General features: G+C 39.0%; 1 protein-coding gene across 3 annotated transcripts in view; it reads right to left on the minus strand.

Annotated features, from left to right (window-relative positions):
* Wdr33 (WD repeat domain 33) overlaps positions 1–16,696 on the minus strand; it is a 115,645-nt gene that overhangs the window by 67,044 nt on the left and 31,905 nt on the right. For all 3 annotated transcript variants that reach the window (XM_048442564.3, XM_085700020.2, XM_048442566.3), the window contains exons 5-7: positions 15,005–15,100; positions 14,676–14,827; positions 12,951–13,048 (exon numbers count right to left, since the gene is read on the minus strand). In XM_048442564.3, the coding sequence (XP_048298521.3) occupies positions 12,951–13,048; positions 14,676–14,827; positions 15,005–15,100 (346 nt within the window). The remainder of the gene's footprint in view (positions 1–12,950; positions 13,049–14,675; positions 14,828–15,004; positions 15,101–16,696) is intronic.

The following is a 16,696-nucleotide window of genomic DNA, read 5'->3' on the forward strand; positions in this document are numbered from 1 at the left end:
TCTTTCAAAACCTTCCATGTTTTAAAGGTATCACCAGATTTACATGAATGATCAATAAAAATCGTGCTTATAAATTACCATTTTTGTGGAATGGAGAGGTAGTTCAGCGGTTTAGAGCACTGACTACTCTTCCAGCACTCGCATGGGAGTCCATAACTCACTCACTGTCTGTAACACCCTTACACAGACAAACATTGCAGGAAAAACACCAATGCACACAAATAAAAATAAGGAAGTTTAAAGGGGGGAGGGAATTACCACTTTTCTTTTTTTGTTATTTTGTTTTGAGACAGAGTTTCTCTGTGTAACCACGGCTGTCCTGGAACTCACTCAGTAGACCAGGATGGCCTACAACATATAGAGATCCACCAATCTCTGCTGGGATTAAAGGTGTACATCACCCTCTCCTGGCTTAAAATTATAATCATATAGAAAGTCTCCTATCATACAGTTATTCAGTACATTTCTTAAAATAAATATTGTGCAAAATTAAGATAGCATTAAAAATGATACTTTCAAACCAAGCATTTTAGGTCATCATTTCTACTGCTTATGAGGATGTTTAGTACTAGCATTTGTAAACTCTGGCTCCATCCCCAACAGAACAAAACAAAATCATAGGCAAAAATCTTTCTTTGTGGGCTGGAGAGATGACTCAGTGGTTAAGAGCATTGCCTGCTCTTCCAAAGGTCCTGAGTTCAATTCCCAGCAACCACATGGTGACTCACAACCATCTGTAATGAGGTATGGTGCCCTCTTCTGGCCTGCAGACATACACACAGACAGAATATTGTATACATAATAAATAAATAAATATTTAAAAAAAAAAAATCTTTCTTTGCCTAAAGTCAATTTGGTAGCTAACATAGAATGTCACAATTAATATACTTTGTTACTGTAATGTAACAGTTCACAATCATCTTTAAAAATTTTTGTTATTTAGTACTTCCTATTAAGTTGGATTGTAGATAAACAACCGACTCTTGCCAACTGTAAAGACACAACTCATGAAGTACAAGGATCTGATCTCATGTTTAGATAATAAACTCAGTACACTGTACTCTTCCGCTTTCCTACTATCAAGAAACTAATCCAGGGAACTAGAGATGGCTCAACAGTTAGAAGTACATGCTGCTCTTCCAGAAGAGCCAGGTTTTATTCCCAGCACTCACATGGTAGCTCACAATCGCCTGGGTAGTAAATTGGGATGAGACATGGCCCCCATAAGTTCTGGTCTGAATGCTTGGTCCGCAGTTGGTGGAAGGGAGTTGGAAAGGATTAGAGGTGTGGCCTTCAATCCCAACACTTGGGAGGCAGAGGTAGGTGGCTCTCTTAAGTTTGAGGCCAGTCTTGTCTACAGAGTGATAGAATGAGTTCCAGGATAGCAAGGCTAACCAAAGAAATTGTTGGGAGTGGGAAGGCTGGGTTTGTTGGAGGAGATGGGCTTTGAGGTTTTAAAAGCTCAGGCCAGGCCCGGTTCCACCATGCCCCCCACATACACACACTCTACTCCAACCAGCCAGTAAGATGTAGCTCTCAGCTACTACTAGAGTGTCATGCCTCCCTGCCTGCCTGCTGTCATGCTTCCACCATGGTAGTCCACGGACTCATCCCTCTTAAACTGTAAGCAAGCTTTCTTTTCTAAGTTGTCTTGGTTATGACATCTCATCACAGTAATAGAAAAGTAACTAAGAGAGCTTGTAATTCCAGTTCGAGAAGATATGACACCCTCTTCCATCCTCCATCACACATGGGGTATACATATACTCAGGCTCACACAAAAATAAAGAAGTAACACTTTAAGAGAGACTAATGTTGGAAAACTTAGTTATTTATTTCTCTGGTTTATTTGCATTCTGAGTCAACATCCCATATAGACAAATTTACTTTGTAGCTTATAAGACTTTGAACTTTGATTCTCCTGCTTCCACCTCCTGAGCACTGGGATTCAATGCATACACTAGGGTGTCTGGTTTACACAGTACTCAGGATTGAACCCAATGCTTAGTAAATGCTAGGCCAAGCACTCAGGCTCCTGGGCTATATTCCAAGACCCTAGTGCCTGTGGAGGCCTGCTGAGAACAGGACTTCTAAAAGGCAAGTATGCCTGGAAGACTATAGCACTAGGTCATTTTTGCTGACTATAAGCAAGGTCTCTGGAACCAAAGAAGAGCACAGAGCTCTTCTTAAAATCGAAGGTGTTTATGCCTATGATAAAACTGATTTCTACTTGGGCAAGAGATATGTTTATATGTATAAAGCAAGCAAGCAAACAAAACAAAACAAAAAAAAAACATAGCAACTCTTATGGAGGCAAACCAAACAAAACCAGAGTGACATCTGGGAAAAGGTGTAGCCAGGGCCCATGCAAACAGCAACTGGCTTCATTCCGAATTCCGAAGCAAACTTCCTACAAAGGTCACTTGACACAAAATCTGTGTGATGCTGTACTCCTCCCAGATTTAAACTAATAAAAAGTAAATACATAAAAGGGGGGGGGGTCAGTGAGTCTGGTGGTAGGTAGAGGCTCATCCTTTTATCCTAGCATTTGGAAAGCAGAGGTGAATCTGAGTTTGAGGCCAGACTGGTCTACACAGTGAGCTCTAGGACAGCAATGGCTACACAAAGAAATCTTGCCTTAACACCCTTGCTCCAGGGGAAAAAATGGCACTTGCCCCCAAGGCTATCAAACTAAATTCATTTCCAAGACACATAGACTAGGTAGGAGAGAATCAACTCCCATGGGTTGATCTCAGTCTTTCACAGTGTGCCATGACATGCAACTAATTTATATTTTCTGGTTCACAGAAAGCGGAACTCCGGAAGACTCTGATATACTATATCTTCATGTCAAGTACTAAGTGGCTCAGATGAAATACAAAACATCACTGACAATCATACTGAAAACTGTCAAAGTACAAAACTGCTGTCTTAACTGCTCATATACCTAGTCAGTAAGTTTGCTCTCAGAAGAAAATAATGCCAAGACAAGACCCACAACCCTCTTCCCAGTCAGGATCTTATAAAGCCAAGGATGGCTCCAATGCCCTATACAGCCAAAGCTGACAGGGCAAAAGCTCCTACGCCCAGAGCTTACTGCATGCAGTGCAGCATTCTGTTAGCTGAGCTGCATCTCCATCTCACCGTCATCTTTGCTCTTTCACAGAAGATGCTGCTGTTGCTACTGCTGCTGGGAATTGACTCCAGCAGTAGAAAAAGCAAACTAAGTGCTTGCCATAAAGTAAAAACCTGAAAGACATTTTTTTTCTTTTGGGTTTTCAAGACAAGGTTTCTCTGTAGCTTTGGGGCCTGTCCTAGAACTTATTCTATAGACCAAGCTGGCCTCAAACTCACAGAGATCTGCCTGCCTCTGCTACCTGAGTGCTGGGATTAAAGGTATGCGCCACCACCACCCAGTTTCTAAAAGTCATTTTTAAGGTACAAAATCTACTCTGCAAATCGATGTTATTTTTGCTATTAGTCACATCCAGACAAGAAATTAAAAAAAACTGAAAATGTAAACTTAACCATAAACAAACAAACAAACAAAAAATTGAAAAATAGCCAGCTTCTGAAACATAAAAGAAGCCTACTGTTTAAGCATGGACCCTGTCTGTCAGATATACATTTTAGGCTGGAAAGACGGTTCAGCAGTTAAGAGTACTTGTTACTTTCAGAGGGCCTGTGTTTGATTCCAGGCACCCACATGGCAGTTCACTATTATCTGTAACTTCAGTTCCAGGGGACCTGACATCCTCTTCTGGCCTCCATGAGCACCAAGAACACACATGATGCATAGACAAACATACGTAAAAAAGACAGACATTTTGAAACTATTCATATTTGCACGTTCAATACATTGAATTAAAACAACAACAACAACAAAAAAGATGTCTTGGGTACGCTTAAGTAGAAGAACGTTTACTATGTACCATGAAAAGCACTGAGTTTGAATTCCCAGCACTGGGGATAAAAATGATAGAAGCAAAAACAGGAAGTCCTACAGAAGTTGAAGGGAATAATTAAAATAGTAGCCATCTCTGCCCCCAAAGAAAAGACAATACAGTCAATTATGAACTTAGCTTTAAAAACAAAAGCAAAACCTTTTGTTTAAAAAGCATACAAAAAAGAATAATGTTTTAACTTCCAAAACACTGAAAGAACCATACGTGGTAGTAGTGCAGACCTTTAACCTACAACTCAGGACATAGAGGCAGATGATCCCTATGAGTTTGAAGCCAGCTTGGTTAACAGAGTAAGACCCAGGCTATTAAAAAAACAACCCCCTCAAATAAATAAATAAATGGAGGAGCGGGGGAGAGGAAGGGAGGGAGGGAAGGAGAGAGGGAGGGAAGAAAAGCTGTCTAGAGAGTTGTGCTGGGATATGGAATAAATAAATTCAAGTTGCCAATAATTTCATGATTTCCTGGCCATGAAGACGTTAAAGCCTGTACTACAAAAATGACCAATAACAAAATAAATAACAAAATAAATAAATAAGAAAGATAAGGATACAGGCTAACACGCATGAAATTCTAATACTACAAAACAAAGGCAGCCATTGCATCCATGCATCCCACACCTGCAAACTAAACCAACCTCAGACCTGTTATATCAGGAGTAAACCACTAGGTCTGTACTAATATGTAGACCTTTTTCTTGCCCTTACTGCCTAAACAACTATTTATCTACCACCAACATTGTATTATATAGTACAGGTAATTTAGAGATGGTTTAAGTGAATACACAACAACAGACAGCATGCTTAAGGCCAACAAAGCCCTGACTTTAACCCCTAGTTCCAACACAAATAAAAGGCATGAGAGAATATGTGTGGGCTTATCAACTACCATTTTACAAAAACAATTTCAGCGTTGGGAACTTTAGGATCTTCAGAAAATCTGAAACCTATTATAAAAGCATAGCCATACACTTCGGAAATAATCACTTTTATCATAGTATCGAGGCTGTGAAATTAGCTGTGAATCACCTAATAATAACTAATATTGAATATTGTATTGTAATAACTAGTTTGACAGCTCTCAAACTCATTTACCTCACAAACTAACTCAAGACTATTATTAATAATTTAATATTATAATTTTCGATCATTAGAACTTGTCCCAGAGTCCCATGTCACTAAGGTCTAACACTGTGACTAACATCTGGAGTTAGGACTGTGTGGTTAGAATTCTATATAGGACTCTTTCTTCATATCCTCATTTTTATTTTTTTATAAAATATTTTATTTATTTATTTATTATGTATACAATATTCTGTCTGTGTGCATGCCTGCACGCCAGAAGAGGAGACCCCATTACAGATGGTTGTGAGCCACCATGTGGTTGCTGGGAATTGAACTCAGGACCTTTGGAAGAGCAGGCAATGCTCTTAACCTCTGAGCCATCTCTCCAGCCCCCATATCCTCATTTTTAGTATTGTTGGTTTGCTTTTGTTGGGGAGGTGGTGTTATTTTAAGATGAACATTTGCTATAACCTTGGTTTAGTTCTTGCCACAATTCTAGTTTTGACATAAAATGAGTCACCCGAGAAGAGGAAACGTCAAGCAAAAAAACCAGACCAGCCTGTGGGCATGACCCTGGGGGCATTTTCTTGATTGATAATTGATGTGGGAGGGCCACTATAGTAGAGCAGTGCCAACTCTAACCAACAAAAAATAAGATAAAAGAAACTATAAATAAACTAGAAGAAGAAAATAATAATTGAAGTAATTTCCTAAGCTAGGAACTTAGCATGCTAAAACAGGAAAAGAAGCACAACAGAATGTCTAGAGATATGAAAAATTTCATCTTATCATAGAAATGGTTAGATGGGTTTAGTGCAAATACATAAAAATAACAGGTACAATTTGTGTGTGTGTGTGTGTGTGTGTGTGTACATACGTGTGTACATGCACATGCAGGGAAACAAATTTAGAAGTAGCACAAACCAGATACAGTAGCTCATGTCTGTAACCCTAGCATCTGAGACAGAAGACCCAGAGGTAAAAGGTCACGTGTGGTCATGTCACTTCTGATCTCAGCAGCACTTCAAGGATGGAGAGAGGAGGATGGTTCAGGCTGACTGGCCAGCCAGCATAGCCATAAATCCCCAAACTCTAGGTTCACTAGGAGACCTTGTCTCAAGGTAATAAGACAGAACTGAAACAGAATACCCTCTAGTCTTGATGCAAATGTAAGGGCTTAAGCACTTGCATACGTATGTACATATACACACCCATCCTTAGGACTGAAGCCTTGAACAGACAAAACTACATCCTCAACCCTAGTCTTAAACTACATAGAAACGCAGTCAGCTTAAATATTGTGAAATTCAAGCACCCATCTAAAATTATTTCCCTGACAGCTGTAAGAAAAGGTAGCACAATTTCAATAGACACAAATAGTTTATACAACAGCCCACTCTGTACTCTTACACACAAAATCTTCCTACAACTAAATCCAGATATGATGTTCTATATTCTTCATTCTCAATATTCTAGAAATCCGTACTAGGTAATCCCAATCCTACTTCCATACAGAAACATCTAAATATCTTAAAATGATGACTGGGGAAATGGTTCAGTTGGTTAGGCGCCTACTGAAGAAGTATTAAGGACCAGCGTTTATCCCTACCGCCCACATAGTGAGGAAGAAGCCCACATTGTGAGGGCAGAAGTGCACTTGTAATTTCAATGCTGGGAATACGAAAGTAGGATCCCCGAGCCTTGCTAGTCAGCCAGTCTAGAAAATCAGCTCTAGGCACAGTGAGATGGCTGGATGGGTGCTCCATTACTTGGGAGGCAGCGGCTGGCAGCTCTGTAATTTCAAGATCATTAATTTCAAAATAGCCAGGCTATATGAGACTTGGATTTGGGGCGGGGGAGAGACACATCCTTTGTTGCACTGCTCAGGACACAGAATTCCACTCTCATGATAGCTAACAACCATCTGTAACTCCAGTTATAGACTGAGAGGATTCAACACCTTCTCCAAACCTTCAGCAAGGCTGACTGCTTAAATTACTCATGTTAACTTACTGCTGTAAAAAACTGAGACCACAGGCTGCCTTAGTGACACGTGCCTTTAATTCCAGTCCTCAGGACTCACAGGCAGGTAAATCTGAGTTCAAGGTCAGCCTTGTCTACACAACAAGCTCCAGGATAGTCAGAGCTACATAAGGACCCTGTCTCTAAGATTGGGGTGCTGGCAGGCAGATCTCTGTTAGTTCAAGACCAATCAGGACTACATATTAAAGACTATCTGGGGGCGGAGGCTCATAAGCAAAACTATTTGTAGGAATGGCTCCAGGCTTTTGTGTCTGGTACTGAAAGAACCACACCCATAATGTAAAGTGAATACACTGCGACTGTGCTACATTCTCAGTCCCTGACTGCTTTTGAGACAGGGTCTCATTAAGTCTAGGCTGGCCTTAAACTCCTGATCCTCCTGCTTCCTGCTAGGGTAACATATATACCTATTTAACTTGAGTGCTGAACTAAAGGTATGTGTCATCATCAACTGGTGGTTTTTTGTTTTGTTTTGAAGACAGGGTCTCACTATGTAGCACTGGCTGTCCTGGAACTCATTATGTAGACATAATAGGTTCAAACTCACAGAGATCAGCCTGCCTCTGCCTCACAAGTCCTGGGATTAAAGCCTTGTACCACTATGCCTGGCTTTTAAATAAAAAACATTTTTGCAAGCCTATGAAAGCCAGAGAGTGGAATGTGGTAGTCTGAATGAGAATGACCCCCATAAGCTCATGTTTGAATCCTTAGTCCACAACTGGTGGAAATTTTGGAAAGGATTAAAAGATGTGGCCTTGCTGGAGATGAGTCACTAGGGACAGGCTTTGATGGTTCAAAAAACTCAAACTATTCCCATTAGCTTTCTTGCCTGTTGTGTCTCAAGACATAAGCGCTCAGCTACTACTCCAGCACTATGCCTGCATGCTGCTGCCATGTTTCCCCCAATGACGGTCATAGACTTTAACCCACTACACTGTAAATTCTCCCCCAAATTTCTTCTATCAGTGCCTTCCTCAAGGTGTTCTCCCATAGTAATAGAAAAGTAACCAAGATGAGAATACAAACTATGTCACAAAGATAACAGGGTTTGTGGTTTTCTCTTAAGAAATAGGATTTTGTAGAATGCCATATAAAATGTTATAGATAAGTAATAAGTAAATTACTCACAATGAAGATCACATTTTTACCCTGAAGACTCTGTAAACATGTCTTTACACCGTTTAAAAACCTTCTACTAAACTAAAATATCTTTGTAGTGAAGGCTTTAGCTTATTTAGTAAAAATTACAGTTGAAAGCAATGAAGAAAAAAATACACAAAGACTTATCATGAATGCTGCTGGGCAATGGTGGTACATGCCTTTAATTCCAGCAGCCGAGAGGCAAAAGCAAGCAGAACTCTGTCTAGTCAACAGAGCTAGTTCCCAAACAGGCAAGGCTACACAAAGAAAACCTGTCTCGAAAAAACCAAAAAGAAAAAAAACATATGAATGCTGTTCTTTTTCTTATGCTGTGAAGTGAACATGGAGGTTCATTTCTTCGCACTAAGCACTAATACTGAAGAGAGCCAGCACCTTAGAGGGTGAGTAGGGAAAGACACCATGAGTTCTTTGTAGGCTAGCAAGTGCTACTTAGTGAACACAAGTCTAGCCTGGACTGTGTAGTAAGACCCTTTCTTAAAGCAAAGCAAAATAAAATTTTATAAAACAGGTTTGGTTTAGCTTTGCTCTTAAAGACAGAGTCCCACTTTGCCCCAGACTGGTCTACAAATGCTATGTAGCAAAGATGACCTTGAATTTCTGATCTCATCACCTTCACCTTCCCACTGCCTAGATCAGAGGTACTAACAAACTCAATTTCATGCTATACTGGGGCATGATCCTGAGACTCAGTGTATGCTAAGTGAGCACATACCAACAGATTTGTTCCCAATCCAAGGCACTTCCTCTGGACCCTATTGGAAGGTACCCCTTTCTGTACATTTATATAACTTAGCAGCTATCTTGTAACTCATTTGCTGTTTCAACAATCCAGTGTGATTTAATGTTTCTGTGGTTCAGTAAGTGGTACATAAATAATTATAACTGCTGGGCAGTGGTGGTACACACCTTCAATCCCAGCACTCAGGAGGCAGAGGCAGGTGGATCTCTGTGAGTTTGAGGCCAGCCTGGTCTACAGAGCAAATTCCAGGACAGGTACCAGAGCTACACACAAAAAAAAACCCAGTCTTGAAAAAAAAAAACCTAAACTAAACAAACAACTCCCGCCCCCAAAAAACCCCACTATAACCTATAGGGACAGTTTTTAAGGAAAGTATTAAAATAAACTGGAGTTCCCTCTGTCCACACTCTCCCTCCTCCCCTACCAAAAGCTTTACTTCATAATTCTATCACCATAGCTCAGGAATACAATCTATGATGACATTTCTTTTAAAATATAAAAGGTTAGGGTTATAGCTCAGTGGTTGGGTTACTTGCCTAGCATGTGCCCTGGGCTACACAGTAATAAAACTCAAGCCAAACAATCTGCCTTCCTAGTCCTACTTCTTACACTGTATGAAAGATCTCTGGCACGGCACGTGCACTTAACTTCCTAGTGACTGTGTCATTCATTTGTAAAGTAGGGGCTAACCAATTCTTATCCCAAAGGGTTATGGATGATGCTAAAGTAAGTACTTACACTATGCCTGGTGAGTGTGCCAGCTATTATTGCTAAAACCAAAAAGATAAAACAAACTTCAAGTGCAGTGAATTTCTGGAATAGATTCTTTTTATAAGTTTAATGCTTCTCATTAAAATTTAATTTAGCATTCTTAATGATTACATGTTTTCAACTTGGCAGCAAGAGGTTTATTTTGCTTTTAGAGACAAAGTCGCAGGTCTTCTTCCCTCTTCTGTGTCAATAAAGTATTTCTAACAAATATTATTAAGTTTACTCACTGGTCTCTGCTTTGAAGATAAAAGCTTGTAAAAATATCTTGCCTACAAAATTTTAAGCACTGTTTACTTGAAAAAAAGGATAAATGTATATAACTCCAGTATATGAGGGACATTTACGAGATGTTCCCAACTCAATTTCATGAACTTATCAATCAACCAAGCAATACTTTTTTACAGCAAATCTCCCAACAATTGCTCTATGTCCATTTTAAACAGGTTTCTCTCGAGTTCGAGGCCAGCCTGGTTTACAAGAGTTAGTTCCAGGACAGGTTCCAAAGCAACACAGAGAAACTCTGTCTTGAAAAACCCGGGGTGGGGGGAGAGGGGGCGGGATTGTAAATTTTGTACTGAAAAATTGTGTCTTTTTGTATTTGTAGTATTGTGACTTCTAAAAAATACTGTGTACTTAAAGCTGAACTCAGAGAAAAAAAAACATGACTGTTATTTTTAAATATTTAATTGGCTGTCAGAATAGATCACAGATGTTTATTTTCTTTCTAAGTGTCTTGCAAAGTCCAGGCTGTGTTCCACCTCACAAGTGTTGAGATTATAGCCATGCATTAAATGTTTTTGTTTTCTTTTTTGTCCCAAGTGGAAGAGCAAATTGGAGAAAAGCAGATTACCAACATAATGGAAGAATATTATAAAAATCAGACCTGATATCAGTAAGGAAAAACATGAGGCAACAAATACTTTATCACTAAAAATCTGAGAAAAAGTTTGGTTTTTATTATGGATGATGGAGAAAAGGATAAGTATGTGTTAAAGCCTCAGAATATATGCTCATCACCTCCCTTCAAATAGTGTTTTCTTGATTTTTCTAAACACCTAGCCTCTCAAAGTGAGTGCCTGACACATACAAGAAAAGGAGCATGTATGCTTGCCTGCCAGGTAAGTATGGGTAGACCATGACTTAACTTATTACAGGGCAACTGGTGTTTTAGAAGTGGAACATTCATCCTGTCCCAATTTGGCTTTGGGATCCAATGTTTTTCATGAGAAGCTACCTTCAGGTTCTTTCTTCTAATTTTTGATGAACACTTTTATATTCTCCCAGTAATGACTGTAAATCTGACCTCCAACCATCAAGTATAACAGAAACACTCTTAATTTCACAGAATTTAGAAAACTGAATGACAGAAAATAGCAACTGGAATCTAAAATCTAAGGATTATGTGAGACTTGCTCCACTTTATTTAAATTCACCGGGACTAAAATTAATAATAAAAAGGTTCACCTTAACTCAAATCTAAAACTATCAAGTGCTGCTTCTCACAGTGCATTTCAGACACTGTCAGGCACATGCAGGGCTGTTCTCAGAGCCCTTCTAGAACTGTTGTGTAAAGTGAAAAGAAGTTAACACAAAAGATTGTTGCAATACAAACTGCTGAGCAGTCTAATATGAGAATTCTGCTCTATTTCAGATTATAAAGTCAGTCATTGCAATCTCCCAGGATTACTTTAAATAAAAAATTTTCTTTATTCCTAAGGATTTTTATTTCTAAACCTAGAAAACATTAACCTATATCTGTTTAACACCTAATATTTCTAAGAACAGTGAGGAAAGAGCCAACATAAGTGTACAATGAGGATGAAAGTCAAGTGGTTAAGATTCTAGTTATGGCATTGAACCTATTATTTTTCAACAAGTCATTTAAGTCTTCTGGGTCATGGTACTCTTCCATAAATGAGTCTCCCTCATTCTTAAGTTGCATGGTGTCATGATCTTCACAGTGCATATGCCATGCCCCTCAATTTGACAGGTACCAACAGGACCCTCACACTAGCTGTGGCAATGCACAACTGGACACGGATCCAAGACAATGTGAAAATACATTCAATGATACTGGCTGGAATTTATTTTTTTAATTTTTTAGTTTAGTTTTGTTTGTTTGCTTTATTCTGAGACAGGGTTTCACTATACACTGCTGGCTGGTCTGGAACCACCTATGTAGACCAGGCTAACATGGAACTCACAGAGATTACCTGCCTCTCCCAGGAGTAAAGGGTATGCACAACAATATCTGGCATGTTAAAGTATCTTACCAGTAGTAGGAAATTTACAATTCCAAGACAACTTACTGCTGACTCTGTAACATGAAGGAAAATCTCTGAATCATAATGTCTTGATAAATGTTATCTTTGGTACCCATTCTCCACCCTTAATTTCCATTTCCCATGATTTTACTTCTGAGGGTTTCTGGAATCAAGGGCATGGAGGAGGCAAAGGTCAGTTTGTAAACTAGTAGAGGTTGAAATTAAACACTTGAAAATATTACGTTCCTAGTGAATAATAAACCAAGTACTTAGAAGTACAAATGGTTTTATTATAATGTTTGCACTAAGGATATATAAGACACAGCTAATTAGCAAATTCTAGTACCTCAGAATTCACATAAAGGGTGGTAACAGCCCCACTATACAAAGTGAAATAATCTACAAATTTCAAGTAAGCCAGTTGCAATGAAGCACATCTGCACTCTCAGAATTGGGAGACTGGACAAGGACTAAGAACTATAAGTTCCAGGCTAATGTGGGCTATACAGCAAGTTCCAGGCCAGCTTAATCTTCACAATAAGAACCTTTCTCAAAAGGGGGGTGAGTACATACAGCTACTAATAACCCTGTTTCATCAGATAATTTGTTACCTGTACAAGAGCTGTCATGAATATGTGAGCTATTTTTTGAAATGTCTATGGCAGTAAAGAGTACTTCCCTAAAAGACAAAGATAAGGAAGTGATGGAGAAAAGGGAAAGCTTGTATTTAATTTGCAACTGAAAGAATTCAAAGAGAGTGAAGTTACTATGAGTTAAAATTTAAAAAATGAATGCAAACTAGAGAACAGCTGTGTCTTGACAGAGATGGTGAATGTATAAAAAAATACTTTAATGGAGATACAAGTAGATATAGTGTATTGTGATGACTTAACCACAAATGCCTTCCCTATTTAAGTATTTCAATCAGTACTGTTAGTACACATACCTCGGAGAATTCTTTCCTCATGGCAACGAAGAAAATCCCAGATTCTAACAGTGCCGTCATCAGAGCATGTAGCAAATTTATTATCCGTGGGTGAGAAACTGTTACATGAAGACACACAGCAGGGGAAAGAGGTCAGCATTTAACAGATCATCCATGCTTCTCAGACAGGGAAAAATAAAAACACTGCTGTATTATAAACAGGAGAAGGATGTATCCAGTGAAGAAGCCCTTAAAGAGAATGGAGTCAGCTAACATATGCATCTCATCAAAAGACTTCAAAAGAATAGGGGGTTTTTCTTTCCAGTTTTCCATCAATATTTAGAGAACTTCTCAGTGCATTACTAGTCCTATCATTACCTGTGCTCCTTTTAGTATATTTCCTGTACCAACAAATCATGGGGAGCTGCCTTAACTGTGAAACTACATGTACTCTACTCTTAACAGTATTTCTACATATAATCATTTAAGCCACAGAGTAATACTGCTCAAAACATGAGCATCAGTTTCTGCCTCAGACACTTAAACTTCAAAACTGATAGGCTAAAACAGCATCCTTATATACCATGTTTCTCACTTATTTAAAAGGCTCGTGAAAACCGCATGCCTTCTTCCAGGTGTAAAGTAATCCCATGAATGTTGTACCTCTGGAGGAAAACTTAAAATATACACCAGATATTTTTAAAGCCAATGACTGCTACACAAGAGGGAGCCAGTTTTCTTCCTGGCTGTGAAAAACCATCAAGATTTTCAATGAACTGTATGAACTCCCTTGAACTTCTGAATGGCTAAAGGTGAAAAAATGATGAGCACAACACTGAGGTCAAGTCTACAAAGCAGAAACATATATATGCAACAAGTTCTGTGGATTCTGAAAGGAGAAACAGTGACTTCCAATGGTGTTTCTAAAGTCAACCTCTTCCCGCATGTAGATGGCACGACCTTAAAAGAATGCTGCTTAGCTTTATTCTGAGGCTGCAGCAATTCTTCAGGCTTCTTTTTGAAACTCTTTCCCCCGGTTTACTATACATTTCTCACTGTTATGTAAAAACATACAACTCACTGAAAATGTTTTAACTCCACTCATACATTTGCATAAGTCATGTTATCAACAGTGAATCAGAAGAAAAGTCCTAGAGTCTTCTTTGACAAAGGTCTGCTTACAGCTGCAAAGCATGAAGAACCCATTCATTAATCCGTTAATGTTTGCCACGTCCAGAGTTATCTGTGAGGTTTTTAGTCCTATACTTTCTTTCTTTTTGAAGTCGTGGCAGAACCAAGCCAACCAGGTCTTCACTTAAGCCTCTTTTTTTCCTTGACTTTTGTGTGGATTCTGAAGGTGATTTCTGTAGGCTTTAGATTTTATTCAGTTGTATAATTAAAGACTGAATTCTTTATTTGGAATATTCTTGTCTTACACAGTAGATAATAAAAAGGAATAACGTATACACATTATTAACCATAAATAAAAAGAGAAAACCAGTGCAAAATGTGGCAGACAATACATCTCTAACATATTGCAAAGGCTGATACCAGGACAAAACTACTTCAGAAAGGTGCCAGCAAAATGGTGAATGTGTGAAAACAAAGAGAAATATCGTGTTCATAAGGTGCGGAAAGTTTCCCAGAATCTGAGAGAGCCCATGCATCTCTGCACCCAGAATACACTTAGAGAGTAATTTAACCATGACAATAGGGACTACAGAAAATGGTATATTGTGTATAAACCTGGCCTCTCTAATCGCCTCCTTATGTGCCTGGAACATCTTGACGTTGTTCATGTTGGATTGCCAATATTTCACATATCCTCCATGATCTGCTGTCAACATCCACATGTCATTATGTGACCAAGTCATGGCCCTCACAGGGCTATCATGAGCCTGTAAAAATAGAAAACAATTTTAAGTTTTTCTTTAAGGGAATATATGGCTGAAGCTGATAGGAAACTCTATTAACTCAGAGCAGTAAACTGTCCAATTGTTAAGTTTTATACTGCCAATGAAGTTGACTATGCCCTCAAGTTTTTAGAGGAGCTACCATCTGGTGGTTCCTATTACCTGCAATATGGTTTCAAAGTTGAAAGTCAGCCCATTCCACAAGGTGAACTCTCCACTAGAAGCTCCAGTGACCAATCGTCTTCCTTCTGGAGTCCACTGGGGAAGGAAAAGGAAGACAGGGTAAACACAAGCACGTCATGCAACTTCAATAATTTCAAAAATATTTTCAAAGGCGGTTTTGCTTGCTTGGTTTGGTTTTATGTGTGTGTGTGTGTGTGTGTGTAGGTTGAGCGAGAGTTACAGGCAGTTGTCGTCAGTTTCAGAATGTGGGTGTAGGGAACTGAACTCAAGTCCTCTAAAAAAGCTGAAAGTGTTCTTAATTGCTGAGTATCTCGCCAGTCCACAGAATTTATTCATAAAATATCAAATAATCAAAATAAAGCAGCCAACACTAAGTTTTATAGTTAATGTACGTTTTTAAGCAAGTGTATTTTGAAAAAAGAGCTTGCATCACATAGTGCAAGGAAAACACTAACAGTGGTTCATTAGCTAAATTTAAAGAGATGTATTATGAATACCCCTATGTACTTAAAAAGCAAGTTAAATCATAAAATGTAAAAATTTCACTTTTATCTAGCTACTTAATAGACTAATATAAATAAGGTAGGCAGTCACCAGAAAAGTTCAAATGACTGAACGAAAAATAAAGAAATCTTTCAATTGCTGTTCCGACTGTCAGATGGATGGATGGATGGATGGATGGATGGATGGATGGATGGATGGATAGATGGACAGATAGAGATAGAGATAAAATAATCAGTGTGGTGGTATATGCATTATAAAGCACTTGAGAGCTGGATGTACAAGGATCACTAGAGTTTGAGGCCAACCTCAAAAGACTTCACCTCAAAAAATAAAATCAGCTCTGTGGCAAAGGCCCAGAAGCACAGCACTGGGAGGCAGAGGCAGGATGCCAAGTTCAAGATCACACTTCAGGTCTGCATGAGACACTGAACTGAATTAGAAAAGAAAAAAGGGAGGAAGGGAGGCAGGGAGAGAGAAAAGGAGGGAGGGAGAGAAGAACGGATGGAGGGAGGGACAGAGGGAGGGAGAGAGAGGAAGAGACAGACAGACAGACAGACAGACAGACAAGACAAGACGACAAGACAAGACAGAGAAAGCCAGTCAGCCAGGTGGTGGTGGCACACACCTTTTATTCCAGCACTCCAGAGGCAGAGGCAAGAAGATCTCTGAGTTGAAGATCAGCCTGGTCTACACAGCCAGGGCTACAGAGAAACCTTGCTTCCAAAAATAAGTAAATAAAAACAAATAAATAGCTAAATAAAGAATAGCCAGGCATGTGGCACGTACTTTTTAATCCCAAGCACTTGGGTGGCAAAGGCAAAAGATCTTTATGAGTTCAGGACCAACATGGTCTGGATAGCAAGTTCTAGGCCAGCTAGGACAATATAGTGAGACTTTGTCCTTGTCTCAAAAATAAAATACCCCTTCCTCCACAAGCAAAACAGTAACAATTATTACATTAAGAACATTAAAAATATCAAACTTTCCCTACAACTAAATATTCTTTAAAAGGAGAGAAGCTAGTGATGTTAGAATATTTGCCTAGAAAACACTAGGCCCCCCAAGTTTGATCCCAACACCAAATAAACTAGGCATAGTGGTACAGTGCCTGTAATTCTAGCAATCAAGAGATAGAGGAATAAAATCAAAAGCTCAAAGTTGAGGCTA

This window comes from Myodes glareolus, chromosome 13 (assembly GCF_982192425.1).
Source record: "Myodes glareolus chromosome 13, mMyoGla1.1, whole genome shotgun sequence".
Lineage (NCBI taxonomy): Eukaryota > Metazoa > Chordata > Mammalia > Rodentia > Cricetidae > Myodes > Myodes glareolus.